We start from the raw sequence: 27,652 nt of genomic DNA on the forward strand, positions 1-27,652 counted from the left end.
ACAGTAGGGAGCTCGCCAATTGTGGAGCGCAGAAGACCGCCCTCGCTCGAAAGAAAAAAACACAGTGTAAACGTGAACAACCAGTCAAGGCTTGTCCGCGTAGGAAAATTCCACCTTAACGCCGTGATGAGGGTATCGCCAGGTTCTCTCCAAACCGATCAGAGGGCAAAGGAAAACCAAAAGGGGAAAAGACTCTATTTCCGCCATTGGTCCACCCAATCCGCCTTTGTCAGTCCGACGGACGATGAGGCAAAGGTGGTTCGAGACAGGTGGATCGCCCACGGGAGGACCGCCGTGGCTTGAAGGACTCGTGGCCCAAGGGGGAGAACGATCGACAGCCAGCTTGGGGTACTGTCAACGTAGCCTCCCACTGTCCCACCCTTCCTAATCCCTCCTCTTCCAAGGGGGGAGGGTTGTCTCCTCCTCTGGGGTGACAACTTCCCCCTCTCTCATTCACCTAATTGGAGTGGGACGTGCTGTGTACAACCTCGAAAGGAGCCCGACAGTCCCATCTACTGTCGGGTTGCGTGCATATAGAACAAATATTAAGACCCCGTCCACTCCATTGCCTGTTATTCCGAAAAGCGACTTTTGTCTTCGTGATTTTGTAGGCGCCAAATATGGATGGGAAAGCGGGAACGAAGGTAGAGAAACGTATTGTAAACAGAGAGCGGTGACCAGTGATCGCGCACGCGACTGGCGCGTTCACTGCACCGCCGCCCTAGGGGGCAAAGAGGCTGGAAATGCAAGGGGCCCCAGCAGGAAAGGGGGCCCCAGAATGGACGATCATAACTTGATGAGGAAAGGTCGTGGTCTCGTGCGAAGAGATCCTCGCTGATGTGGGAAAGTGACACGGTGATGCCTTAGTCGGACTGATGATCCTCGGAGCCAGCTTCGGACCTCGCATCGCCTTTGTGTACCTTCTTGTGACGGCGAAGGTTGGAGACCACGGAGAAGTGACGGCCGCATCCTTCGACCTCGCATGCAAACGCTGTCCAATATTAGTGCCGTGGTCGATAGAGGGCTGGAGGAACAGGGGCAACGTACGCTTCTCGCCAGTGTGGCTGTACATGTGTGTTTGGAGTGATGAGGGGCGCGTGAAGCGCTTGTCGCACACCTTGCACTTGTGCTTCTTCTGCGTGCTCGAAGATACTTTGGAACTGAACTGACCCATCATGGACTGGGGAGCTGGCGGAGCTTGGTTCAGGAGGCCGTGAGGGCGGGGTAGGGTGCGAGACGTGACCGACTCAATGTCGGACGTTGAGTAGTCGCTGACGGAGTCTGCGCCATAGTAGTTTCCAAACCCGCCAGCCGAAGAGACGGACGAGCTAGTGGAGTGGGTGGAGGGGAAGCCGTAGGAGTCTTGCGAGCTCCTGTCGGTACGGGTGCCATAGATGGGTCGCGGTGTCTCCTGGCTCATGGCCAGCATGCCGTGGCCGGCATCGATGGCGTCTGCGAAACTCCTCCTCTCGTCGTGAATCCCTCTGTGGTCAAAGTCAATCAATGATGCTCTTTGCGGTCTGGACATCATTGTCGAATCGGGACCGCCGTATGGCGAGGCAGAGGGTACTGACGGGTGTGAGAATCTCCTGGAGTGGTCGTGCTCAGGAGCAAGGGCAAAGGCCGACCTCACGGGCGGTGCTGGGGCGTAACCCATAGACTCGTAGGGTGCGGGGGATGCTGTGTAAGAGGCGTTGACTGGAGACGCGGACGAGGCGTAGCTGCTGCTGGCGTCTGTGTAAGGGGCGGCGGTGGTTGCGTGCATCCGGCTGATGCTCATGACATCTTGAGGAAGTGTGAGTAGATCCGGTCTGGGCAGAGGGTCTGCCATGGGGAGGCTACCTGCTGAAGCTGCTGTGACGGGAATCTGGCCGTAGGAACCAAGGGACGACGCGGAGCTGCTGGTGCTGGCGCGCGCATGCGCCCTGTCCAGGGGACCGAGACCCGGGTGAAGGCCCTGGTGGCCATTGACGTACAGAGCATGGCTGTTGTTGGGCGGTGACGAAGAGGAACCCCAAGGATTGGAGAACTGGGGGGCAGCGGAGGAGGAAGCTTGGTAGGAAGACATCGGGTCCAAGTTCAAGGGGCCGAATCGTTGTTGTGATGAGTCCAGTGTCATAGTCATGATGATGGACGTCGTTCAGGTAAGGGAAGATGTTCTTCCAGGAACAGAAAGATTGGTGGGTAGATGGGTAGAGAGAGGTAGATAGGTATGCTGATCAAGAGAGCGCGTCCAATATGTTGGTGAGAGGCCAAGTACACAGATCAGATGGGATGGAAGATCTCCTTTCCAACGAGGTGTTGAAGATGGGGGATCAGCGAGGTATAAGTGTGAACCAGTGGACTACTGACACAGGCACTACACCAGTAGAAGCTGAGGCCAGTGGTTTGGGCGGATCCAGGAGAGAGAGAGAGAGAGAGAGGCCTGGGAAGCAAGTCGTCTGAAGCTTGTCGCACACTGGTCAGCGGGACATGGGGTGGTGGAGATCGCCCTTTGGTCCGTTCGCTGCCTTTTGGGGTGGGAGGGGCAAAGAGGAGTGGTGCAGAAGCTGTGACGGCTCCGACTCAGGGAGATCGACAGAGCAATGTCCCGTAGAAGAGAGGCCGAGGTGGCAGGGATTTGGGGCGATTAGGTAGGGTCGCAGGCTGGCTCAGATTGGAGACCAGGTTGCCAGGGGATGGAATGGTGGGTGTCAAGGTTGCTTTGCGCGCCTTGTTCCTCGAGTAAAACAACCTTTTTTGGGGGTCCTTTTTTTTTCTCAGTCGTCGTCTTCGACAGTCGTATGAATAGATGACGAGTGTGTTTGGACGTGGGTCGTTCAAGAAGTAGAGTAGGGAGGTAATAAATTGACCTGGTCAAGTCCGACGAGTTTGTGGGATTTTGTGGGCGTGCCACTACTGGGAACCAATATGTGATGGTCGATGGAGAGCAGCCCCGTTAGGATTTGATGTTGAGAGATGGCTTGTCGTTCAGCAAGGCTGGCTCACAGTCGTAGAGTCGCTGGAGGCGTACAACGTTGAGGTGGGGGAGGACGTGATACGCAAATGTGAGAATGGTACTTGAGGGTACAGTAGGAGTGGAAGCCGTTTGAGATGTCTAGTTTGGTTGTCAACGGCGTGATGATGATCATGAGGATCAGGAGTAAAAATTGGGTCGCTGGCGTGGAGGGAGGCGAGGGAACAAGGCTTTTACATTCGTGGTGGCCGGGCTTTTCTTTGAGGAGTGACGACTGACGACAGAGAGAAACCCAACTGCCAGAAGGGCGGGCGAATGTGCGCGGGAGAGACACATCGAAGCTATGATGTCGGTCTTCCTGTGGACGCTGAATGGGGTGGGTCGAGGGAAGGGGGTCGCCATAACAGCGAGGCCACTGACAGGGATAGGGGTTTGGGAAAAGAGGGGATAGGTGCAGTGGAGCGGAAGGAAGGGGAAGAGGGGGGGGGGGTGTGGTGGAGAGGCGAAAAGAGGAAGGGTCCAGCGACGGGGAGGAGAGGGGGGGGGGGATGTCTGTTTCTTTCGAGAGGCGCCCAGGGTCCGCAGGGACAGGGACATGAAGCTGGGGGTACCGGTACCGGTAGCAGCGTCGGTATTGGTGCTGGCGCTGGCGCTGGCGCTGGCTGGTGCTTGTTCATGCCTGCTCCTCCAGCTTGCTTGGTTGGGGCCGTAAAACAGTCATTTTTCGACCTGTCCGTGCTCGGTGCAGCCGCCCCAGTACGGGGACCGGCAAAATGGCTGACATTAGAGGGTGAGTGCCAATATCGTTTGCTGTTGATTCATGTCGGGAAGAACATGGCGTCTCGTAGTCTCCTCAATCCATTAAACCCATGCCCATCTTCGGGACCAGCGTCCTGCCAGTACCAAATAAGCCGCTGGATCGTGTTTCCCTGATCTCTGATGGAGACCAATATGCAGGGTCTGACGTTTCAACCGTGGCGGCTTGAGGCGCATCGCTGCCCTGACTCGGAGTGGCGTTGACGATGTGGTAAATGCGGGATAGCTCTGAGCTTAGACGGGCAAGGCAACTAGGGGCAACTTTGACTGACTGGCAGCAGGAATTTGATGTGTGTGAAGACGTATGGACAGCGCTGTTGGTCGCATGCCCGCCGCCCCGTAGGTCAAGTTGAGGGGCCACAGGACGGAATGGGGCAAAGCCACGGCCGGGTGTCTGTTTCCCGCCGCTGCAAGCCCCCCTCGTCAGCGACGCCTGTGCGCTTCTAACGAAGGTGAACGCACTCTGGAAAGAACCCCCTCCTCCGTCGAAGCATGCGCTGTCAAGAAATGTGATTCTTTCACCACTAGCAGGATTGGCATGTCTGCGTGGCATCGGCTGCATAGGAGCCCATCCACCTGCAACTGTCGCTGTTTCTTTCCCTCAATCCTAGCCACAGCTACGTAGTGGGCACGTTGGACACCCAGTGATAGCCTGGGGCTCTCGGGGGCCTGTCTCTCTGGTTCAGTGTGGCAGCGTGATGCGCGATGTGGTGGATTAAAAAAAAGTCGAGTGGGGGAATGGACAGGATGAATGTGGATGCGGATGACGGCAAGGATGGGAAAGAGAGTTCCACAGACGTACTGCCTGCCACTGAGCATCGAGAAAAGGTCAAGTGTGAGGATAGGGCTTTTGGCAGAAGAGTGGGGTCACGGGGGCGTTGATGCAGTAGAATGACGTCGGTGGGAGCAGGGGCGCACCTTCTTGAAACAAACGCCGCCCAGCATCCACACTGGGGCCTTCTCTCTCTCGCTCACTCACTGTTGCTGTCACTGTTCACGTAGGGGACCGACCTTCCCCCCCCCCCCCTCAATCGCCGCTGGGCCCCCCTTTGGCGTCCCCTCTGGCGTCGCATCCCCTCCGCTAGGTTCCATCGCTTTTGCCCGCCCGTTGTGTCATCAGCCAATTTCCAATGGCTGGCACGCATCCACTTGTTGTGTGCGACATGGGACGTGGATGTGGGGGCTCTAAAAGCCAGCCAGCCAGACGCTGATGCGGTGGACTGAACGGGCTCATCGTTCGGGGAAAAGGGAATGCGGTGTGATGCGGCAGTAGATGCCAGTTGAAAGCTTGTTCCCCGAACGGGGGGGCGGTGGCAGTGCTCGCATGTACTGAGTTGCTGTTACAGGCTGTTTTTGACCTGTCGACGAAAGAAAAACTGGCGCGCACCTCTCGTGTCGGGTCGGGGCATGACATCGGTGAACCGGGGTCCAACAGGCAGCCTTGCCTACGGTGGTCAACAGTGACATCAACAGTCCCAGCGCGAAGCGACGGCATCACTGCCATCCGTACCCTGGGTATCTTTCTCGCACGCCCACCACTCCACTTAGCTGCCTGCCCTTTACTCCCGATGTGTCTGATGGACAAGCATCGTGTTCTTGTACAGACTGCAGATTGGGGAAACAGGGAGCTCATTCCAAGCGCACCGCATAGGATGGCCGCCCCGCCAGTCCAGTAGCTCGACTGGGGGACAGTTTGGTGCGCCTGGGAACAATGACGCTGGGACATGAGGTAATCATGTCACCTCCGCAGCCTTGCCTGTTGCCTTGCTTCCTTCAATCGTGGTGGGTTTCGTCTGACGTAGTGAGCTGAACCGTTTTGACGTCGCGTCGCATCGCGTTGCATCGCACCGCATCTCGCCCAAAAGCCCATTGTGATCCTATTGACGTGCAAGCCCCTACATGAACGCCCAGTGGCAGTCCCGTCGAGGTATCCGAAATTGCTGCCTCATCATGTTGCATCGAACCCTTTGCGGCGGTATTTGTCAACGCATTGAGATGACTGTGAGGATCTAACATGGCCTTGTCTGCTTGATCGGGCCTGCCCCGTCCGGTCGCCGGAGCACCCTCGTCTGGGCGCCGACGGCGCTACTCCGAGCTCCGACGACAATTCGCTGGTCGCTGGTCGCTGGTCGCTGGTCGCTGGTCGCTGGTCGCTGGTACCATGTTAAGAGTACCAGCGAACCTGGATGTGCAGGGCAGGTCAGCCCGCTCTGGAGGCCGTCTTGTCTCGGTAGGTTCTGGTCCACGATGCGTAGACGATGCGTAATGGTAAAAATGGGTCCTGCAGAACCGAGGATATCATCCAACCTGCTTTCACGCCCAACGTCTCTCTTTCGCTCGGTTCCCTCTCTTTCTTTCTCTCTCTCTGTCTCTCTCGGTACTTGACTGAACCGATATCCGCCAAAAAGCAAGCGTCTTGGAGAGGACCCACCCTAGGCCTCTTCGTCGTCCTGTGAGATGATGGATGATGGGAGTGGCGCCGCACTAGCTGGCCTTACCGCTGCAGGCCCCGAACGGTGCGGCAGGGATACGTGATGTACCTGTACCGAGTCTACCCTGTGCTCTCCAGAGCCAGTTCAGCGCCAATGACACCATCTTTAGCGCACAACAGACGGGGCGGCGGAAGAGCACACGCGCGCCTTTGCCAACAACGCTTTTTTGCCGACCCGAAATGCCACCAATGGTGGCATGCTCATGCCTGCTCTGTTCTTCGTGGCGGCTGAATGCAAATGCGATGAAGATGAAGAAGGAAGGCGCGGGAAAAGGGCGCCCTGACAGAGCTTGACACCATACCCCCCTTCGCAAGACCACGGCCAGCAGCCATGTCTTAGAGTTGCGGACCGAATGTGCCATCAATATGCGCGAAAGTGCACGATACGACGCCGAGGCTTGGGAGTTGGGTCGGTCTTCTCATCGTCTTTGCCATCTACTTCGCAACCATGCATGGCGCAGACGTGCCACCGGGATACTTTTTTCAATGTCGGCCGTGCGCCCGCCATTTCCTCAAGTCCGGCTAGAACATATTCGTCCCTATTCCCCATCATCAAATCTTGGCAATGGCGGAAACAGTCCGGGTGCGCTGACATCCGGTCGTGTTGACGAAATCCCGCGCGACCTAGTGCTCTTAACATCCCTATGGAGGGGTTGACCGATGCACTCTTCTTGGTTGGCACAGAGGCCCCCGGATTGCCGTTGTGATTGTGGGGGGGGCGACCGTCAACATGGCCGTCAGTGTCTGTGACCGCCTTGTCAACACCCTCGTAGTGTATCCTCTCTGAACTATCCGGAAATGGCCGTACACAAGCGCAGTTTCGTAGGCGACACACAACCATCCATTCGAGATGGAACGGGTTTAGCATCTTGCCCCGATGTCACCGTAGCTTTCATGTCTTGGATATTTCATTTTGTCGTGAATCCTTAGATGTGGTCTAGCGGGTTGAACAGATGTCATCCAAGCAAAAGCAGTCTGGGTCTTGGGCACTTGGGCACAAGGTGGGGGGGCGAGAGTGCCGGAGCGTCCATCCTCGAGATGTCTGGTGCGTTCATCTCGAATCCCGGCCAGCTAGGCTTTTTCAGGCCATCGCTTTGTAGCCGTAAGCCTGATTTAGACACATGAAACACGCTAGACCCGGGCACCCATGCTCCAAGGCCGTTGGAGAGCCCTTCGAGGTCGCCGATCATAGTTGACAGGGTGAGAACAGACGGGGCGCAAGGGGAATTTCGGAAATCTTTACTCAATAGCACGTCAACGTCGTCAAGGCTGACCCGGCAGATGCTTGCTTCGTGCCGCCACACTGGTTGGTGTACTTGATAGCACCCGTCACGAAGCTTGCAGGAACCAAGAAGGGGTTCGAGCCAAGCCAGCAGCTATTGACTGACGGCGTCGAAGCCAATGATGCGGGACCTCATCCGCACCAGTCGTTTAACTCTCGGACTGTCAAGGCATAAATAGGACATGGCAGGCTTGCGTTCCAGCCCTGGCCAGAGTCAGAGCCGGTCCTGGATATGCGGGTGATAGTTTAAGAGGGGCAATGATTTCGGGATGCCACAATGCCTCTATTCAGATACCCGACGAAATGATGGTGCCGATCCTTTGACTCGATGGCAAGCTGGGCCCGGCACATGACCAGGCAAGACTAATGTCCAAGAGCCCAGGACAGCCACAGCGTAGCATCGTGGGTTGCTGCAAGAAACGAAACATCCTTATCGGTACGCCAGGCGTCAATGATGGACGATCATGTCGATTCTGTGGGGTCCCTACGACTGACAGCTTCACGGGATGCAACGCCGGTGGTGAATCCTAAACAACAGAGATCGTAACTGCCAGCTGCCGGGTCGAGAGCATTGACGGGATGGTGGCTTTTGACGATCCGATCTGACGGCACTGGCCCTTGATGCTTCAGTAGTTTTATTCAATCGTCGAACTGAATTTTGGCATGGTTCTCTGGTGATTTTGATATCATCATCGTTTATCATCAGACGACAGCGGCGCAAATGCCCCTACCTCCACAGAGTGTCCCAAAAGAGACGCGGCGAGAAACCGAAATGTAGCTGCCTTCCCATTCTGCCGATGCAATTTATCGTTAAGATGAGGACATCTGTAAATGGTCTGCACAAGACCTTGAAGCTTGCGCGAGACCCGAGAGCCTTCACTGGATGCTTGCAAAGTCTTTTCGACAATCTCAAGATACCCTGCCATGCGACAAGGGGTCGTCTCAGAATCAACAGGGTTCCCCAAGGATGGGTCACGTTCGAAGTCAGTGAAGGCGAACATTGGACCCTACCTCTGCACGACCCACAGGGGCTTGAATGATCACTGGCCGTTTCTTGTCGTATTGCAGATGAGGCGGCTCTCCCCTGCTTTCCGTGTCTCTCGACGAAAACCTGACGCCAACAGTAAATTGTCCGGAAACAAGACAGGCGTGGGAGGGGCTCGCGATACTGGTTGTGGGCTCCGCATGACGAGTGAGGTCGTGATGTCCAGGGGTCCCCGCGGCTGTCCATCAACTCGGACCACATGACAGCTCTCTCTTAAGCGGCCAGTACAGGCAATGACTCGCCCTCCCATGGTAACGGGGAGGCGGACCTGGCGGGATGGCGCTGCCCAGCTGTCGGGCCGTCTTAAACGACACTTTCCTTTGCTCTATTCACTTGCCCAGTTCGACAGGCATCCGGACCCTCATGCGCCCGATTTTGGCGTGCCGTCGCTGCCTCGTTGCTGAATGACTGGGTGGCGTAGTGAGTGACCGGGCTCAATTCCAAGAGCAGCTGGTGGGTCAGTGAAGATGCGGACGCGCGTCTGGGAAGCCATCTTTGTCTGCTTCAGACCGAGTCAAGCCAGGCAAGGCTGGTCGGAAATGGTCCGAAGGCACTAAGCAGCCAGCACCCGAGAGATGTAGCGACGTCGTCCGGATGCGCTCACGCGAAAAGCACCCCGTACCCAATTCAGCAGATGCCATGCCATGGGACTAAGGTGGTTTCCTGGATGTGGTGATTCGGTTCCAGGTACATCGGGCGTAGACTTGAGGCTGACCTACAATCCAAGGTACCCAGACGGTGTTATAGAGAGTGGCGTTTCTCTTCAAGCAGCGATAGTTGTTGGTTCTTTTCGGTAACGATGCTGGTGGTACTCAAGCTTGTGCCTGAACTAAGGTAGGCCAGGTTCTCCCTCAGCGCCGCGAATCGAAAATCAAGCAGACGCAAACACATCAGCTACCACTGTCCTTGAATCCTTAACGTGACAATATGACCTCCTACCCCCTTCTTCAAATCATGCGAGGGCCAGACATGCATAATCTCGTTGGCATGTTGAAGCAGTCGCCATATCCCTTCTTGGCTTGTAGGTATCTGTTGGGTAGGCAGGTACATTGGGCGTAGTTGGCAGGTGTCAGAGAAGCTGCCGATCGATGGGAGAGTCTTGCATCCTGGCGAGCGCGCTTTCGGCTGCTTCTCATAGAAAGAAGGAATACCCAGGAGGTTGAGGGCAGTTGCGATCCGCGAATTCGCTGCCTAAAAGCTATAGGGACCTTGCCTACAATTGGCCGCGTTACGATCGTGGGATGTTTCGAGTCGTCAGTGACATCATATGGACTGGTCTCGCCCTCCATTTGAAACGACAGCAAACTCCTCGCGAGAACGCCCGACAACGCCCATTGCCTCTCTTTGTCGTCTACTTAACTGAATGATTCCCTCTCCCCTGAGTGGCTTTTTCCAACTGCATTCAACCTCGCGACCAGCCCTGAAGATCGCCTACCACACGGGACCTGGGATGTGATCAAGGACCGCTTTCGACCACGAGAATGTGCGGTTGACGGATCACGTGACGATATGAGAGACGCTCCCCTGACAACCGCCATTCGTTGAAGAGGGATCGACCCAACACGAAGAGTTTGTCGCCATGAACGCTGCGACTACCAGTTTTTAGAGCACATCGATCGAGAAGATGGTCTGGGACAGCTTCTGAGACCCCACGCCACCAACGTCAGTACATTCTAGCGTACGATGGACAGACACGACACTGCACGCGACATCCACGACGACATCCCGGCGCAACAGCCCACTCATCAGGGAGATCAACGTGTCTTGGGCTCTCTATGCTGTTACAGGTCGAAACATGATGCGTCATGAGGTGAACATCATATTGCAACCTGGCGTTATTGACAGGAAGAATGCCCACCAGACTGCCCATCAGACTGCAAGGCTGAGCATCTCCGACGTTGACTGTCATGCATTCATGCAAGCAAGTGCGCCGCCATTCTGACTTGCACATATTCCACTGGCGCATCAATACGCGCAGTGTCTTCCGACTCGTCTGAACACCCCGACAACGGACCGTCAGTGCAGGGCAAAGCAATAAACCAAGGTATGCCATCTTCGTCACCTCCATTCAGGCGTTGACCCTTGGCTTGTCCCGAATATTCTGAGACACGGCAACCCAGTCTGCCCGATTGTTCAGTCTTTTTCTCGCTGCAACCGGACCTGGGGGACAGGTGTCTCACCAGGGATATGAGCTCAGTGCGCCTAACACAGCTGGGGGAAAGAGGCGCCCGCCATCTGACTTTTCCTGTACCTGCCCTGGACAGCACCAGCAGCAGGCTAAGGCGGCCCCCTTTCAAGGGGATATGTCCACGAGCTGTTTGGCCGAGAAGCGCCGAAACAAACAGTACGCACTGCCACACAGCGGCGGCCACTCATCTGCTTCCCAGGCCCCTGATTAGGTTGAGCCGTCTATCCCGGCAGAGAGTAAAAACGACTGTTTGAGTCAAGTATGAAGAACGAGAGAGCAAGACAAACATTGATGTACCGCTACTCGAGGCTGGCTGCTCTACATCGACACCACCGCCCGGTCAGCTAGCACGTGAAAGAAATGCACACCTGAGTCGCTAGGCTGGAGTCTACGGCAGTTGCGGGCGATCGACGTCTGCCTGAGTCGCGGCTGTCTTCGTCTGAGTCCATGATGGGCAAATCTCCTGTTCATCCCGTCCCTGCCACCTGGTAAGGCTCCGTGGATCGCCATTCACCTCAGGATAATCACGCCCCTTTTCCGTGAGCGGTTACAGCCGCGCCATGTGCTTTTACTGGTGCTTCGTGCCCTCGTGTGTAAAGCTTGTGCGAGTTTGATGTCTGCATCTCCGCCTTGGCTAAACGTTGAGTCGCGTTGGGTTATCGTAGAACTGGGATGAAGGCCAGTTGGTTGCTGTCATTATTGGACACATTGTGCCAATTCGCTTGCGGCCTCACGTGGTACCGCAAGAGAGTTTGTGCTGATATCCAGCGGGTGCATATACTACGCAGTAACAAAATTGGTATACATCGTAGGCGTACGCTTCATGCTTCAATGCACCCTGGCCTCGGAAATTGATGGCTTCTCGTTCTCCAAGGCAGGCGTTTGATGGAATATAACAGAAGGGCGATTTGACCCACTAGCATTTGCCCGGTCTGGACGGTTGATTGACCAGATAACGGGTTCAATTGTACACAACATTTGTTTGCTAGGCCAATCTCTCCCGTAGGGATTGGTAATAACGTGTTCATTGAAGCCTTGTTGAGCTAATTTGATGTAGAAGTCGTGAAAATGTAGAGATTAGCTCAACGCATGTGCGATCTTACTGAGGGCTTGTAAGTGGCATACTTCAATTCAAACTCACGATGAATGGAGGACACTTGCTCTTCTAATATCTATCTCGGACGATTATTCATCCATCCAGCACCTGAGGTTATAGATGTGCAGGGTCTACCCATCCATTATGCCTCCTATGAGATGTACGACATCCGCGTCAGCCTTGTGTTGTGCTAACGGCGTCTACCGGAGCAGACAACAGCCGCAGCTCTTGGCCGACTTGTTGGAAAAGATACAATCACGTCAAGACAAGCTCCCCATGGTACACACGCTGGCGCATTTGGCATTTTACAGATCGGCCTGTCAATATTGTTGATCTTTCATACCCTTGATTACTGCCATGTACTCCAACCTCCTGTCAGCATTAGCAAGGGGGATATTACATTCGCCGTCCTATCACAATACTCGGCATATGCCCTCCCATAGCCTAGGAACTATCCTACTCAGTATCGTCGGGCATCGGCCACTGCTGTACACCATTCTTCTGCACACTAAGTTTCAGTTTATCGAGCACTGCCTGCCGTTTCGCACGCTTGCCCATGAGCTCGCTTTTCTCATCCGAGCTGAAGCCGCTCAGTTTCTTCCGTGGCGTCGTGCTTCGACCGCCAGAAGACATGACCGAAGACATGAGTGAGTTGCGTGGGTTGCGGGGCGACTCGCTGCGAAGGTGATCGGGGGAGAACATGACAGAGCGGTTGTTTTTCTGTGGCGTCGTCAAGGGAGACCCTTCGCGGCTGTTCGCAGATGCGAAACGGAACTTGCGCATCTGGTTCTCCAGCACATCGATATCGCCAGATCGCTTCTCAACCATGCTCGTCATCTTGTTAATCGTACGCAGGACGGCCTCAACAGTAGGCACCTTTTGGCCACCCTTTCCAGAGGCGCTGTTCAAGGAAGCAAGCTTCGTTTTAAGCAGTGTCAAAGCTTCCTCGGCTTCTGCGAGGTGCTTCGAGAAGGTGGCGTATTGGCGACGTAGCTCGCTTTGCTGTGATGCCTGTTCCGCGCTCAGAGGCATGGATCGACTGACCTCAGCTTGGTCAGGGTCGACCTTGATCATGATGAGCTTTTTCAGATCTCCCTGCTTCGTACGCAGGCGTGACATCTCCTTTGACAAATCTTGGCATGCTTCGAGCTTCTCCTCTACGTCCCGTACTCTGCTGTCCTCAAGGTCCTGGGTCAGGTCCCGTTCGATAACCTCACCGAGCTCATCAAGCTCGCAAAGAACCCAGTCGTCTGCATTTTCAAGGTCTTCTTTATCTCGTCCACCCTCTTTGTAGTTCTGTCTGTGGCCCTGAATGAAGGCTGAGAGCGATCGCGCATTCAGACCGAGTGTGTCGATCATGGAGTTGATATCACGATATACCGCCTCCACTTGAGAAGGAATCGTCTCTTGGGCTGACGGCACGGCATTTGTATGGGCAATGAAGTCGTCTATAACAAGAGTTGGTTCGATATCCGAGGAGAGGATTGCCTGAATCTCATCGTCTTCCTCGTCTTCCAAAACCTTCGTTTCTTCGGCCTCGCGACGAGAGCGAGCTAGCCTTTGCTGTTTGAGTTGAGGGTCTTCCTCCGGTCTGCTAGCAACAGTAGACATGCCCATGGACCCACCTCTTTGTGAAGCACTCAGAAGCTGAGAGGCCATGCCAGGAGCACTGACTGAACGGGATGCATTCAGCTGCGACATCCTGTGAGGGATGGCCGTTCTTACTGGACTGGGAGACCGAGGGCTTGTAGCGTTTGGTTGAGGAAATACTGGGCCAGTGCGCCTCATCTCCCCGAAAAGACCGCGGGGCCTCTCGGACTGTGCCTGGGATGTAGAGAACGCGTTTCCCGCAATGCCACCAAAGGAGCTTTGCGGCGTATACCCAGGGGTTGCTGTGAGGCCAGTAGATGAAGGACTCATGTCTTTGCCTACAATGATACCACTGCCCTCGGACTCGACATCATCTTCAAGATCGCTGTCACTCCCGTCTTCTGGCGCCGCAGGGATCGTCGACGGGCCTCGGGACGTAGCTTTGGAGATAAAGTCTGGAGGTAGGGGCGCATCCTCCTCGACGGAGCTTACGGGAGAACTATCTGACGAGCCCTCTGACGAATCATTCTGTTCCGAATTTGCTGGGTGCGGCCGTGGCGTGGCCATAGAGTCTGCAGGAAGCGGCGAGGTTTCAGGGACACGGTTCTGCGCCGACTTGGGCGTGGTGGTGAAGTCGGGGGGAAGTGGTGCACTGTCTCCCTTGAAAACAGACTTACTGCTACCGTCCGTATTGGTCCCAGATGAAGAATCTCCGATGGGGTAGGCATTCCTGCTGGTTGACTCTGGGGGCAGCGGTGCATCTTCCTCGACTTTGATCTGTGGGGGCTTGCTCCCAAAGATGGAAGACGACGGCTGGGGTGTCTTGAACAAATTGCCACTGCTGCTGGTTGTGGTGGAAGAGAAGCCGGCAAAGATGCTGCTCTTAGGAGCCGTTGCAGGGGTCTCGGAGGGAACGAATCGATTGGGCGCAGGTGTTGTAGTAGGCGTAGTCGATTGAAGCTCAGGGGGGCTGAATGGAGACTTGGGTGGTTCGGCAACATCATCATTTTCACGGCCTGCGGGAGACTTTTGCGAAGCAGACTGTGAGTTGGCGATACTGAACGGATTGCTCTGTTGCCCAGACTTAACGCCGTTGCCAACACTGAACGGCGATTTGCTTGCTTCAGAAGCTGTGCTACCGCCAAGGCTGAATGGTGATTGTTTCTGCTCACCGCCGAGGGTGAACGGCGACTTCTTTTGCTCACCGCCAAGGCTGAATGGCGACTTGGATGTTTCGCCCGGAGAGGTGCCGCCGAGGCTAAATTGTGACTTCTGCTGTGTACTGCCAGTGCTGAAAATTGACTTGCTTTGGCTGGGCTGGGTGCTTCCTAGGCTGAATATCGACTTGGCTGGCTCTGTTTGGTTATTGCTCATGCTGAATGGTGACTTGGTCGGCTGCTGAGGCTCAGCATTCGCTGTACCAAATGGTGATTTGACTGGTTGCTGAGCCTCGGTGCCGGTCGTGCTAAAGGGTGACCTTGTTGTTGTCTGGGAGGTCTGGGGTGTCGCCTGGGATGTCGACTGCGCACTTGACGAAGTTTGTTTGGCAGCGTCACCAAGAGCGGCACCGAAACCATTGCCAAACAAAGAGGAGCCACTCGGGGGTTGCTTCTCGTCATTATCTTTCTGCGACGGATCGGGCTTGAAAGAGCTTTGTAGCTTGAAAGGCTCCGACTTCTGGAAAAGACTTGTACTGGTTGTGTTGGGAGCGGGGAAGGCAGTATCAGCTTTTGTTGATGAGGCAAAGGGGGAACCAGACGCAGGCTTGTTGCTCGCAAAGATACTTCCACCATTGTTGGTGCTGGCCCCGGCCGAGGCGAACCCACTCGATCCGGCAAAACTGGCGAAGCCTCCTGAAGCTGCCGCAGAAGGCCCGTTTGTATTTGTGTTGCTGCCAAAGGTGCCCTTGTTCGCAAACCCAGACTGTCCGAAAGCAGGAGAGCCCGAAGCTGCAGCACCTCCAGCGCTGGCGGACGTGCCCCAGGGCGAGCTCTTCGCACCAAGTTGAGCCGACTGGCCGAAACCAATGGCACTCGTCTGGCCAAAGGCAGGCGTGGAAGAAGAAGGACCGCTTCCAAAGGAGCTACTGCCGAATGCTGGTGCAGATTGAGCTTGGGCAGCGGGTGCTGAGTTCTGCGATGTACCCCATGGAGATGGCTTTGATCCAAGCGCAGACGCACCCCCAAAGGCGGGGGCGGGAGACCCAAAGGCAGGCGTGTTGCTGGAGCCGAAAGCAGAAGGAGTAGTAGTAGATGTGGTCCCGAACGCAGGCGGCACCACAGTCGCCGCAGGGGCGGATACAGGCGCCGAACTGGCTATGGTTACAGGAGTTTCACCTGTGCCAATGCCGGGGTACGAAGTTCCGTGTCTGATGGAATCTTCATACACGACCCACCACGAGCAAAGAACACCCTCGTTGTTGAGAACCCAGTACCCAGGCAGCGGGCCAGGCGAGTCCTCAATTTCCTCATCTGCCGGCAGAGGTTTGTATACCTTTTCTTTACTGGACAGGTCCAGACTGACACCGATGGGCACCGTGTTATCAAATGATTCGCTCATGGGTAATTGAGCTCGCTTCGAGTCGTCAAGAAGTTCAGTAGTGGTGAAAACGTTTGTGATTGCATCGGCTGGCTTGTCCGGAGTCAAGGCCTTTTTTGACCTGCTGAGAAGACCAATATCGGGCGACGCTGTGGAAGAGACGATAAGGAGGTCCTGCAGGTCTGGCGGGAAGTCCTTCAACCTGAGGATAGAGTGATGTGGCGCCTTGTCAGCGCCGAACGGATCGACAGGATCGGTGAGCTTCTGGAAGGTGAAAGATGAAGGGGGCTGCCTGTTGATGATGTGATATGTTGACAACGGAGGTGTTTCAGTCGCATTGGTGTGAATAACAAGCAGAACGTGGTTCTCAAGCCAGGTGAGGGACGCAACTACCGGAAGGTTAGCGCGACGAGTAAACCTTCAAGTGTTCATCAATAACATACCATGAGCATTGGAGACACTGGGCGGTTTAGGAATCTCGGCCTTGGCCTCTCCTTCTGGAGTCATCTGATGGATTGTCCCATCTGCCAAGCCGGCAACTAGTTGTTTACCCTTCGTACTCCAGCTGATGCAGCTGACTTGTGTCTTAAGCGGGTTGCTGATCTGACGCTCCTTCAAGTTTGCCATGTGCAAGCCGCCGTTCGTGGTGACAATGGCGCAAAGCTCTGCCTTTTCAGGTGTAGGGTTCGGGACGAGAGCGCGCAGTGTCTCGCCATTCGTCGAAAGCTCAAACGCCGTTTGCGTATTGCCTCGGAGAAGAGATTGGACTTCATAAACGGCCAAGCCACCGCCGCTCTCAGCAGAGAGAATCAGATATGTTTCGTCCGCGGTAAATGCCAGTTGAGAAACACGCATAGACAAGGGAAGTTTGAGCTGGGGCTCAAATAACCGGACGTCTGAATCGCTTTGCTTCTCTCCATCGAAAGCTTTACGCACTGAATCGGTTGTTGCGACTATGATGCTGTCCGGACTGGCAGCTGCGACAAGGCCTTTTTGCGCCGCGATGGCAAGAAGGGATGCTGTATCGGTAGGAGGGGTGGACCAGGGAGATGTCAGTTGCAGCTTCGCATCGCCGGCAATGGACTTAAATCCTAGAACCTAAAGAAGCTGTTAATTTCCCTACCGTGGCAGTGATAGAAGCAGCGTGCCGACTAACCTCCGTCTGGATGAGCTCCAGTTCGGGCCCTTGGGTAACACCACCGGGGGAAGCAGCGCTACCCATAGGAGCGCTGCCCTGGTTCCCGAAGCTGCTAAAAGCCATGATCGTTGCTAGGTAGCCGGCGGATTGAGGCCTGGCGAGACCCTTAGCATTCGGGGAGAGGTTAATGGATATCGTTTTGACAAGCGCGTTGATGTAATGAGGTGGTGTTTTTTGTTCAGACCGTTGGCCTGTGCACCTTCGACGTGAGAAGGCAACAGCGCGCTCCTGGTTGGTCAGAGGAAGCGCCTGTGTCAAGGATCTTTAGAAGGACATGAAAACACGGGGAAACTTGCGCAAGGAATAGTGTATTGTGTCAGACAGATTGGAGGTTGGGAGGTCACATGAATAGCAAGAAAGACTTGTGTTTCCTACTAAGGTTCCCTTCGAAATGCTCAGAGTCGCACTTGGCCAAGGTAAGATTTCGAGCTCTGTATGTTATCACGTGTAGAAGCTTGGGCCATTTGTGCAGTTGGCCCCACTACCACCAATCAATGCTCTCGAACCGATTAGATGTGTCAGGGGGCCTTGCATGAGTGAGCTGGAGCTCCAGGCGACCGCGCCTGAAGGCAGGAAGGCAGCTTCTGAGCCTCGTCATCCAACGCTGCCTCTCCCCGACGACCGCCCTCAACGGAAATACGCCATCCACGACACACTCAATCCATCCGCGAGACGAAACGACGCGCGGGTTCCTCTCAACCTTCCAGCAAATAAAAGATAGACCGAGCGGGAGACACCGCAATTGCCATCATGCCTGGCTTCGACTTCACAAACTACAACCGCAATGCGGCCCTCCACGCCCGTGGCGTGCCCCTGCCCAAGGCGACAAGCACAGGAACGACCATCGTGGGGTGCATATTTGACGGAGGTGTTGTCGTGAGTCCCCCGTGACACCCCCTCTCTCGCCATTACCTGATTCAGTCGTCTTCGACTCTCCTTCTTCTCGTTCGGCTCCTAGGCGTCGCTCAGTACAGTCGCTGATCCCCCTCCACCAGATCGCCGCCGATACAAGAGCAACTTCAGGCCCCATCGTCGCCGACAAGAACTGCGAAAAGCTTCACTACATTGCTCCTCAAATTTGGTGCGCCGGCGCCGGCACCGCCGCTGACACCGAGTTCACCACGGCCATCATTTCGTCGAACCTCGAACTCCACGCCCTCTCCACAGGCCGCAAGCCCCGCGTCGTCACCTGCATGACCATGCTCAAGCAGCACCTCTTCCAGTACCAGGGCCATATTGGCGCCTACCTCGTCGTCGCCGGTTGCGACCCAACAGGCACCCACCTGTTCACCGTCCACGCCCACGGCTCCACCGACAAGCTCCCCTATGTCACCATGGGCTCCGGCTCCCTTGCCGCCATGTCCGTCTTCGAGACGCAGTGGAAGGCCAATCTCACCCGCGACGAGGCTGTCAAGCTCGCCAGTGACGCCATCCAGGCCGGTATTTTCAACGATCTCGGCTCCGGCAGCAACGTTGACGTGGCCATCATCACCCAGGACAAGACAGAGCTGAAGCGCGGCTTCGTCAAGCCCAACGAGCGGAGCGCCAAGCTCAAGAGCTACGCTTTCCCCAAGGGCACGACGGCTGTGCTCAACGAGAAGATCATCAAGAAAAACGAGATCGGCCGCTACGTCAGCGTCACCGAGGTGACATCCACCGGCGAGGCTATGGAGGTCGATTCTTAGGTGCAATGATGCAATGCGGATCGAAGATCACACTTGTACTGTACGAACATGAGAATTGCAGCAATAGAGGCGTGATTTGAGATGCATGGTTGCTGTGTGACAATATACTCGAGGTATGACCGTTTGGTGGCATGACCCACTCTGAGTGCATGCGCTCGTTCTATTTTCGAAACCTAGTGTTGCCGTCGTCTGCTAAAGCAAGACGAAGCCTACCTGCTCTCTCTCTGGAAGCATCGAGACCAGTAGCAGTGTAACCCTGTCTGGGCTGTTTCCAAGGCCTGCACTGTGCAAGCAAGTGATCAAGCGGTTGATTAGTGCAACAAATAGGAGAAATCAACTTGAAGTGCCCCGCTAATTCATGTGTGTAAGGAACCTATTACGCCGGCAAGATTTGTGGAGGTAACCACATCAGCCAAGGGCCGGGGTTTCAATTGAAGCCTCACGCCAAAGCAGCATGGGTAGGCTGTCGTTTGCTTATTCGCATACGAGGGTACAACAAAGAGATCTTATACGAATCATTGGCATATATGGGATTACTATTTACCTTCGGCGTTTGCCTGGCTTTTACCTGTTTCATAATAATCCTTTGTGCAGAACGCGGAGGTGAATGAGCACTAGCCTCCCCAAAATGTAGTTAAAATGGTCCATCTACAGGGAAGAAAGAAAAGGGGTATGTTTGATGACGAAGTAGTTTAGCAAGAGGAACGCAGGAAATAGAACGCTGAACAGACAGAGACCAGGAGCCCTCGCTAGAGTCGCTCATGTTTCGCAACAGCGACGGGGTCCGTGATTTTGCTCGTTTAGTGTATGTCCTTGATAAAGGCAATAATGACGGCGGATCAAAGCTCCCAACCGCCAGACATATAACTCCAAATGTCAACAGCCTGCCGCAGGTGACTGACGCCTGAAAACTCCTTAGATGCTGGGTATGATGGTAATGGTTATGTCGATGTTGATTCCTCGTGATCCGTTAAATGGCGGGCTTTTCGGCTGCACTAAGATTTGCGCAGTGACGGCGGAGCTCATGAGCCACCCGTCTTGATGCCGAAAATATTGCGCGTTCTTGACTTGCTACGAACTTTTTTCAGTTCTTTGCTGTCATCGTTATATTTCGACTTGTGAATCCTGCGAAATGTCAGATCAATACGATGTATCCCTTGCAGCTTTACTCGATTCACATACCAGCTGTTTCCCACCATGCTCATCCCTTTGGACTCGGCCTCCCTGTAAAACTTGGCGGCTTTCTTTAAATCCTTTTTGCACCCAACGCCTTGCGCATAGCAGTAGCCAGCCTCCGCCAATGCGTCAAGATCACCCCAGGCTATGAACCCATCAGTATGTCGAATTTGCACCACAAAGGCGAATTACTCACATCCAGCGATTTCGAAGCATCTGAGCGCTAGAACTTTGTCTTGCTCGATGCCCCAGCCGTTCATATGACTGACGCCAAGTTCGTACACGGCGAGAGCGAATTGAGCTTTCCGAGTCTTTCTGTCCAGTACATCGACATGCTTGCCTTGCTTGACTTGGCCTTCATCGTCTGCGATTTCATTGCTCACGAGTTCGGAGGCCTTTCTCAACCATTCCACTCCCTCCCGTTGGTTTGGGCGCATGCCCCATCCGTGCCTGCAAGCGAGGGCATACAGAAGCATGCCCGTAGGATGATTCTGTTTAGCGGCGTGTCGTAGGTGGTAGGTGGACTCATTGACGGATCCATTTTCATGACACTCAATACCTTTGGCGAGATGTTCTTCAGCCGTCATATCCGCGGCCGAGGGAGCAATCGAATGCAAAGACTTCGCCGGCTTGACGGTACTAGCCGAGTCAGAAGTGGCGACTGAGATGGCCGTCTTTAATCTGGCATTGTCGTGCATAGGGGAGGTCAAGGGGCGGCCCCTAGTCTCGTCCTCAGAGGCGCGGCTGCTCTCAGTTGATGGTCGACTTGGGTTCGGCGACGGCTGTAGGCGAAGTGCATTGCGCTCCATGCTTCTCTTGCCTTGCTCAAAAGAGTGTTTCGCCAGGCTCATATGATCCGGCATCATCCTCTCTGACGAGCTCGATGGTCGAGTAGGCGGTGACGGAGGTGCGCCTCTCAGAGTTGACTGTCCGTTGTCAGAGCGCGTAGTCGACTGCTCCCACCGTAAGGATGCCGGAGGCTGACTTTCGAGTGGCAGCGACCTTTGAACACTCTTGCCTCTCGGAAGTGTGTATTTGGAATAAATGTATGACGTTGCTGCAGATTTACCGTCATCAGTAAGGGTATCCGGGAAGCCTTCGCTATTCATGCTGATCGGCGTATTCGCCGTGTCATCTGCCAAGACAAAAGATGCCTGAGTGTCTGACGAGGCCTGACGCGATGGTGTCTCAGGACCAGGAGTTCCTGCTCGACTCAGTGGCCTCGAAAAGTTGAAAGATGGCCGTGGTAGCGCAACAGAAATGTCAGAGCTGATAGACGGTGATCTTTGGTAGTGTGAAGAGGTGACAGCTGGAGAGATGGCGGCCATACTAGACATGGCACTGCCGCTGGATAGCTTGCGATGTGGCAGCGAATGAAAGGAGGAGCTCATGACACCATCTTCGTCAGTGGGTACTAGAGGAGAAGACATGGTGCTGGATGCTGAAGGCCGCTTGACAAACATGGGTCGCGGTGGCGCTAGACCTGGTCCATCGAAGGAGTGCTTCTTTGGCATCTTTTCAGGCGAAGCGACCAGAGAGTTGGATGAGGATGGCATCGGGAGCGATGCGGCCGTGTCTTTGCGCGGCGATGGCACTATAGAGCTTGGCGGCTCGTCCATTTGCGCGGACTCCATCGGCGTCGGTGACTCTTCCCTCCTGGCCCCAAAATTCGTCGAGTCTTCTCGAATGTGATTCAGCGTTCGCCCACGAGTTTGGTCGAGCATAGGCTGTGGCGGCAGCGGTACGCCATCGTCGGGAGTCGGGGGGATGCGACTCATGCGCGGGTGCATCGACATCGGTCGCTGTAGGTTTTCTTCCACTTCTGGCATCAAGCCAAGCCCTCTATCCAGCGGTTCAGGCGACTGGCTGGCTTCCGACATGCCATCCTGGGACATGGAACGGAAGTAGTCCGAGCGACCTTGCATGACGAGTGGGCTTTCGGTGGTGAGGGGAGGCAAGCGGCTCATCCGTCGACCAGCGTTGTCGCTCTCTTTCAATTGGCGCGCGAGCAGGCGACTCTGGAGGGCGAAGGCATCGAGGGGCGAGAGCTCGGGAGGGATCTCGCCAGCGACATGAAGGCGAGGCGACCGAAGGGGTCTCGAAGCGCTAGTCATGTTGGAGGAGCTCGACTTGGAGCGCAAGTCGAGCAGAGTTGGCCGTTGGGCCATTTTGGACGTCGCAACGATACAGTTCTTCGGGGCTAATGTCGTCAAATCGTAGAGCAGAAACAGAGTGCTGTAGCACGGCGACGCGCGAGAAGGAGGTTGGAATTCGAGTAGCGTTCGACGTGTGTCTCGGTGGTTGGATTGAGTATGTCGTCAAACTCAAGTTCGGCAGGGAGGGGTGGGAGAGGCTTGAGCCATATGAGGTAAGGCGATTCGGAAAACTGTTTGGCGACGGCCAAATGCTGCGGTCGTGGCTGATTGGAATGTTGAGACGGCGCGCATGAACAGCAAGTTGCAGTCAACCCTGCAAGTGCGGCAACGGGCAATATAGGAAGAATGCGTCAAGGCGCGACAGCCAAAAGGCACGATATTGGGCTGAGTAGTGTACCGAGTAATGGCGAAGACGCGAAACCGGCCAAATGGGCGTGTGTTGTGAATTTGCCGTGTTTGTGTAATGGATGCGTATGTTTTCGTGTCGCTGAGGAGATGATGACAGAGGAGAAGGAGACTAGGGAGGGCTCGTGTCGTCAACGGTGCTTGTCTGAGATGAAGCGCCAGGATCTTTCTCTCAGTTGTTGCAGATGGAAATGAGCGTGGGGAGGGGGTGGTAGGGACACGGAAGAAGCTGGCTGGCGTCAAGCTTGAACAACGGGTTTCCAGACGTCCAGGAACGTCTCCGGGTGTTCACTTTCTCTTTCTCTCTCCCTTCGTTTTGTCAGAGTGGGAAAAAAAAACACAATTAGCAGAAAGAGAGGGGGATGATGAAGGAATACGAGGAGGGGAGGCGTTTGAACAGCGGTAGACGGGGTGACGAGATGTAGCAGAACTCCTCTCCTCCTGAACCGGTTCCTGCACCTGCTCCGTTCGGCTGGCTGCCAGTGACTGCTGTGGAAGGGGCCGGTGGAGCGGGACTGGTTGCTGGAGAATAAGGGACTGGTAGCGACTTCTCACTGGCCTTGCAGAGGCTGTTGGTGCCACAATGGACGAGTTGGGCCCCCCAGACGGGGAGCCTTTGGCCGGACCCAGTTAGAGGTGCATGCGCCTGTTGACAGAGCTAGGCTGGATGAGGATTAGCAATCCAGGGGCCAGAGCATCGGCGATGGGCCGTTATTGGCGAACACGGCACGCCACGCCTGCTGTCCTGAGCCACTGAGATCCTGGGGTGCAGCCTAGAGACCGCCCGACCTGGAGTGCTATCATTTCTTCTTCCTGTCCCTGAAGTGTGCCCCCTTTTTTTTTTTTCCGTTTCGCCCGCCCGCCAGACTTGTTTCCAACGTTGAATCGTCATTGGATTCTAGCGCTTCGATTCATATCAAATTCGGGTTTACTGATTGTTGTTCCTCAGCAGGTTTTCAACTCTCTGCCCTTTTGAAGCGGGACGGTTGCCTACCGTGGGACGAAGTGTCTGTCTGCCTGGACCACATCATTCGTATCGCCCACTCCTTTGATGCGTTGGATGGCGCAGCTGAGGCTTGTGGCAAAGCCATTCATCATCACCTGGGTTCTTCGCCATCTCCAGCCCAACTTAGCAACTTGACACGATATGCCCAACACGGCACAGCACAGTGGCCAGGCACACACCTGGCTTCTTCATTTCGGCCATGAGAACCTGTATACGGCGGCGGCCCTGAGGCGTGTCGCATTGTTACATCTAGGTGGTCTCCTCAACAGGCAAAACGCACGATACGCCTCGAGGGTCTCGCCTGGGCCAGATCGTCCAGTCTCTCCCCACCAAATGACCGGCTAACTTTAGCAACAGGACCCCATCCAGCCCGTCCATCGCTAGTCGGGTAGGCCAAGAAAATCTAGCCCCAAGTCGTGCCTTTCTTCAGCGTTTCGGCAAGTTCAACACTTGTGACCACGTACCTGTCTTTGGGGCGACAATTTGGGGTCAACCAAGCATTGAGAAAGACCACAGACCTCTCGAGCATCTCGGCATGGACCCTACCCTTCCCATCCTCACCAGCACCGTCACATCACCATGATGGTCAAACAAGGGGCCCTGCTCATCCGTTCTGGGTCAGGCCGACTGCCTGCCTTCCGTTTCGAACCCCTCTCTGGCCCCCCCTTTGGCGCAGGTAACACCACAGACCCATGTCGTGCTTCCTCACTTGCATGTGTCTCCCATTCTCTCCCCGGTCGCAAATCTCCCGTCGCCCCTGCATTGGGACTCGGCCCGGCGGTCTTATTGGCCCGGGCTTGGGCGCGCAATATCGTGACTGTGTTTTCTCTGCTTGTCACACGCGCCCTCGTGGTCCTCTTGTTTGCTTGCAGCTTGCCTCATGTGGATGACGGCCGAGGCATCGTCACGCCTGGTTGAGTCGTGGTTGCTTTTACTATTGATTTGTGGCTGGCCTCGATGCGGCGCTGGCAGTGGCCCTCGTGACCGCAGTGGAGATTGCTCTGCACCATGTGGTGTTTTCACAACGTTCTCGACTGCTCTCAGTACCTAGGTACATGGGGTTGGGCGCCCGGCAAGGCGTGGGCGACAGATTCGCCAAGCCGGGGAAAGGGTCTCAGGACAGCGTCAGTCGTTCTGGGGACTTTTGCGAAGGGATGCGGGTCTCATCATAGCGACGTCACTAGTAGTGCCGCCCTGCATCCTGCGTTTTTTGCACCTGTTGTTCGTCTCGCCCCAAAATGCTCTGAAGATGCACCCCTTTCCTCCCCAGATCCCCTCAGCTGCCCCAAAGCTTGTAATGAGCTGCGCGCGTACGTACGGAGTTTAATGCACAGTCCAGGCCCTATTCCGTGGGCCATCCCACTCCACCGTGTGTGTTGTGCAGGAGCGGGAGGAACCTCGATCCACGATTTTCGATGTCCATGTTCCCATGCAAGGAAACCTACGATGCACTGCTATCTCACGCTTAATGACGCCTGAGTCAGCTGCACCTGCCACCCTACTAGTCCATCAGACATCCACGGCCCATGAAACGTGCAGATGGAGTCCTTTTCCACTGAGGGCATAAATCTTCTGCCAACGGACATCTTGTTGCTGAAGGACATCTGGCAGTATCCTACAAAAGGCTGAGGTGAAATACGACGATACATCCCATCTAAGTATGTGGGAGTTTTGAGGCTGCGTCGGCCGTGACTTCACAGATGGTGTATCACTTGAGGCGTTCAAGAGCGGCTATGTCTCGATACGGAGCGGTGTTTCATTGGATAGTATTTCAAATCAGAGGATACAGGCGTACTTCAGATCTCTTTACATCATCCCCGAGCTCTTCTATCGGCAAGCTATCGGCAAGGAACAAAGTCTTGGCCGAGAGTCTTGACAAACGGCCAACAACAGTCATTGGCGCTTAGCTCAAGAAATAGTATCCTCTTTGATGGTTTGTCGCAATCAGTCCGCTCGCTGCATGTCGAAGGGCGCTTACATGCAATGCATCGTGGCCTGCCCATTTTGGCGTGGCAGCCACGCACATTTGCAATCGAGGGAGATCGCTTTACTTTGAGTGCTGTCCTGGTGCAAAGGACCAATGCACCTGCTTGACATCGCTGCGAATTCAATCCCGACCGAACTCAGAAAAAGGCGACTTGGTACGGCGTGCTGAGGTTTCAACTTGCCAGATACCCGCCATCTCCGTTGTCGACAAGGCGCATTGACTCGGGTTTCACAGCGAACAACGGTTGCTGTACTAAGCTGGATTCTGCCCGTCGGCAACTATTGCCAAGGCAACGTACTTCTACATACTCTCTCACTGGGTATCGACGTCCTCAGTCCACTAGAACCTGTCGCTAGATGTCCTAGCCCGCTGAAGCCAGATGTTCATTTCCAGACATCTGGCTATGCCTTGATGCTTGAGACCAGTTGCAAGATGGCATGCAAGCCTCGTTCCGGCTTCGGTTTTGCATGTGAACGGCTCCTTCGTCTTTTTTGCTCAGCGACTGCCGTGACAACTGGGCTTGCGTAATTGCGGGCCGAGTCTGAATCTTTCAACGTGGCTGAGTCAAAATTCTTAGATGTTGGCTGCGCCCTGGCAGTCGTCACAGCCTACCAAGCCAGGGTCGTCGTGATGACAGACGATATATTTTGTATTTCCTGCAAACTCCAAGAACGCCTTGACTGCTCCGGACCTCCCGAGTGAAGCAGTGAGGATTCCGCATTTCCTCGTGTGGTCGCCATTCCCCCGCATTTCAGGCGATGCCATGCTCGCTCGTTCGTGGTCAATAATAGTACAGTGCTCATACCCCATGGTTCTAGCGCCTCTGTTGCTGGAACTGTGCGCGCAACGCCATGATCTGGGCGCGCTCCGCTTCAGGCAAAGTATTGATTGTCTCGATTGGGAGTTCCATGACCTGCCTCATGAGTGCGTCTGTGTCATGGCCCAGCGCAGGCGCAGGCGCGGGAGCGGGAGCGCCGTACACTGGTTGCGGTGGCGCAGGATAGGGTGTCGCCGCAACAGGCGGAGTGTTGGTCGCGCCGGCGGGCGGGTATCCAGGTACGCCCTGGGGTGGGAAACCGGCCGGAGGAGCCTGAGGCGCTGGCACGCCGCTGCCGGGCTCGAGGACACTATGAATTGCCTCTGGCGAGACAAGGCCCATAAGGAGAAGGGCCTGGAAGACGGCGTAGGACAGCTGGGGAGCCTGTTGAAGAAGCTCCGTTGCGCGGGCCGGATCGTTGGAAGCCAAGGCTTTCATTTGTGTCAGAATATCAAGAAGCTGCGAAGGAGGGAGCGTGTTGAGCGTGCGAGAGATGGCGTCGGTCGCGGTAATGTTGGCGGGCAGTTCCTTGCCAGGAGGAAGCGGAGGAAGGGTGCTGGCTTGTGGAGCGGCAGGTGCTGCTTGGCCATAGGTGTTCGGGGCACCGAAGCTGAGACCATCGCGACCCTACCCTCGATTAAAATGCGGCTTTGGTATAAGAACAGGGTTCTGTCGCTTACTTGGTTGAAATCATTGTCGTCGGTACCTCCTTCGTTAGAGAAGTCAACCCTCAACTTGCGACCCATCGTCTCGTAATCATTCAGGTTTCGAACTGCTGAAGCGGCAGAGTCTGTTTGAAAAAGAAAAGACTTAGCAACACGGAACTGTAGGGAAATAGGCGTGACCAACCGTGGTCGGGGTATTCGGCAAATCCGAAGCCCTTTGGTCTTCCTGTCTCGCGGTCGTAGACAAGACGGAAGTTGATGACTTTGCCAGCGCTGCTAAAAATATCGGTGATCTGTTCCTCGGAGAGACCTGCAGCTCAATGAGTATAAACGACGAGAGCTGAAGGGAGTCGACATTGCGCACCGTAAGGGATGTTGCCTACAAAGACAACGCGAGAAAGCGTCTTCGACATTGCGTGAGCGGGATGGGATCCAGCTTGTAGTGATTGAGGATGAGGGCGTTCTTCGGGGTGATTGTTGGGTGATAGTTCCGCTCAAAGTGGTGAGATCAGAATGAACGCTTGCCGAAGCTGCTGTGTATGCAGTTTAAGCTTG

General features: G+C 55.2%; 5 protein-coding genes across 5 annotated transcripts; 1 reads left to right on the top strand and 4 right to left on the bottom strand.

The window, feature by feature from the left end:
- Positions 1 to 863: 863 nt before the first annotated feature.
- Positions 864 to 2,125, bottom strand: D7B24_005905 (uncharacterized protein; the record flags this gene model as incomplete). The annotated part of the gene is made up of 2 exons (XM_028640050.1): positions 864 to 991; positions 1,048 to 2,125. The coding sequence occupies 2 exons, from the start codon at positions 2,123 to 2,125 to the stop codon at positions 864 to 866; spliced, it is 1,206 nt and encodes a 401-aa protein (XP_028498914.1).
- Positions 2,126 to 12,330: 10,205 nt separating this feature from the next.
- Positions 12,331 to 17,263, bottom strand: D7B24_005906 (uncharacterized protein; the record flags this gene model as incomplete). The annotated part of the gene is made up of 3 exons (XM_028640051.1): positions 12,331 to 16,391; positions 16,446 to 17,100; positions 17,159 to 17,263. 3 exons carry the CDS (start codon positions 17,261 to 17,263, stop codon positions 12,331 to 12,333), a joined length of 4,821 nt encoding a protein of 1,606 aa, XP_028498915.1.
- A 687-nt stretch (positions 17,264 to 17,950) lies between these two features.
- PUP1 (proteasome core particle subunit beta 2) lies at positions 17,951 to 18,885 on the top strand (the record flags this gene model as incomplete). Its single annotated transcript, XM_028640052.1, has 2 exons — positions 17,951 to 18,076; positions 18,196 to 18,885. The coding sequence occupies 2 exons, from the start codon at positions 17,951 to 17,953 to the stop codon at positions 18,883 to 18,885; spliced, it is 816 nt and encodes a 271-aa protein (XP_028498916.1).
- A 1,022-nt stretch (positions 18,886 to 19,907) lies between these two features.
- Positions 19,908 to 22,229, bottom strand: D7B24_005908 (uncharacterized protein; the record flags this gene model as incomplete). The annotated part of the gene is made up of 3 exons (XM_028640053.1): positions 19,908 to 20,010; positions 20,068 to 20,206; positions 20,258 to 22,229. The coding sequence occupies 3 exons, from the start codon at positions 22,227 to 22,229 to the stop codon at positions 19,908 to 19,910; spliced, it is 2,214 nt and encodes a 737-aa protein (XP_028498917.1).
- A 4,200-nt stretch (positions 22,230 to 26,429) lies between these two features.
- Positions 26,430 to 27,510, bottom strand: D7B24_005909 (uncharacterized protein; the record flags this gene model as incomplete). The annotated part of the gene is made up of 4 exons (XM_028640054.1): positions 26,430 to 27,059; positions 27,113 to 27,222; positions 27,282 to 27,407; positions 27,462 to 27,510. The coding sequence occupies 4 exons, from the start codon at positions 27,508 to 27,510 to the stop codon at positions 26,430 to 26,432; spliced, it is 915 nt and encodes a 304-aa protein (XP_028498918.1).
- Positions 27,511 to 27,652: the final 142 nt, after the last annotated feature.

This window comes from Verticillium nonalfalfae (genome assembly GCF_003724135.2).
Source record: "Verticillium nonalfalfae strain VnAa140/NRRL 66861 chromosome Unknown scaffold_4, whole genome shotgun sequence".
Classification (NCBI taxonomy): Eukaryota; Fungi; Ascomycota; class Sordariomycetes; order Glomerellales; family Plectosphaerellaceae; genus Verticillium; species Verticillium nonalfalfae.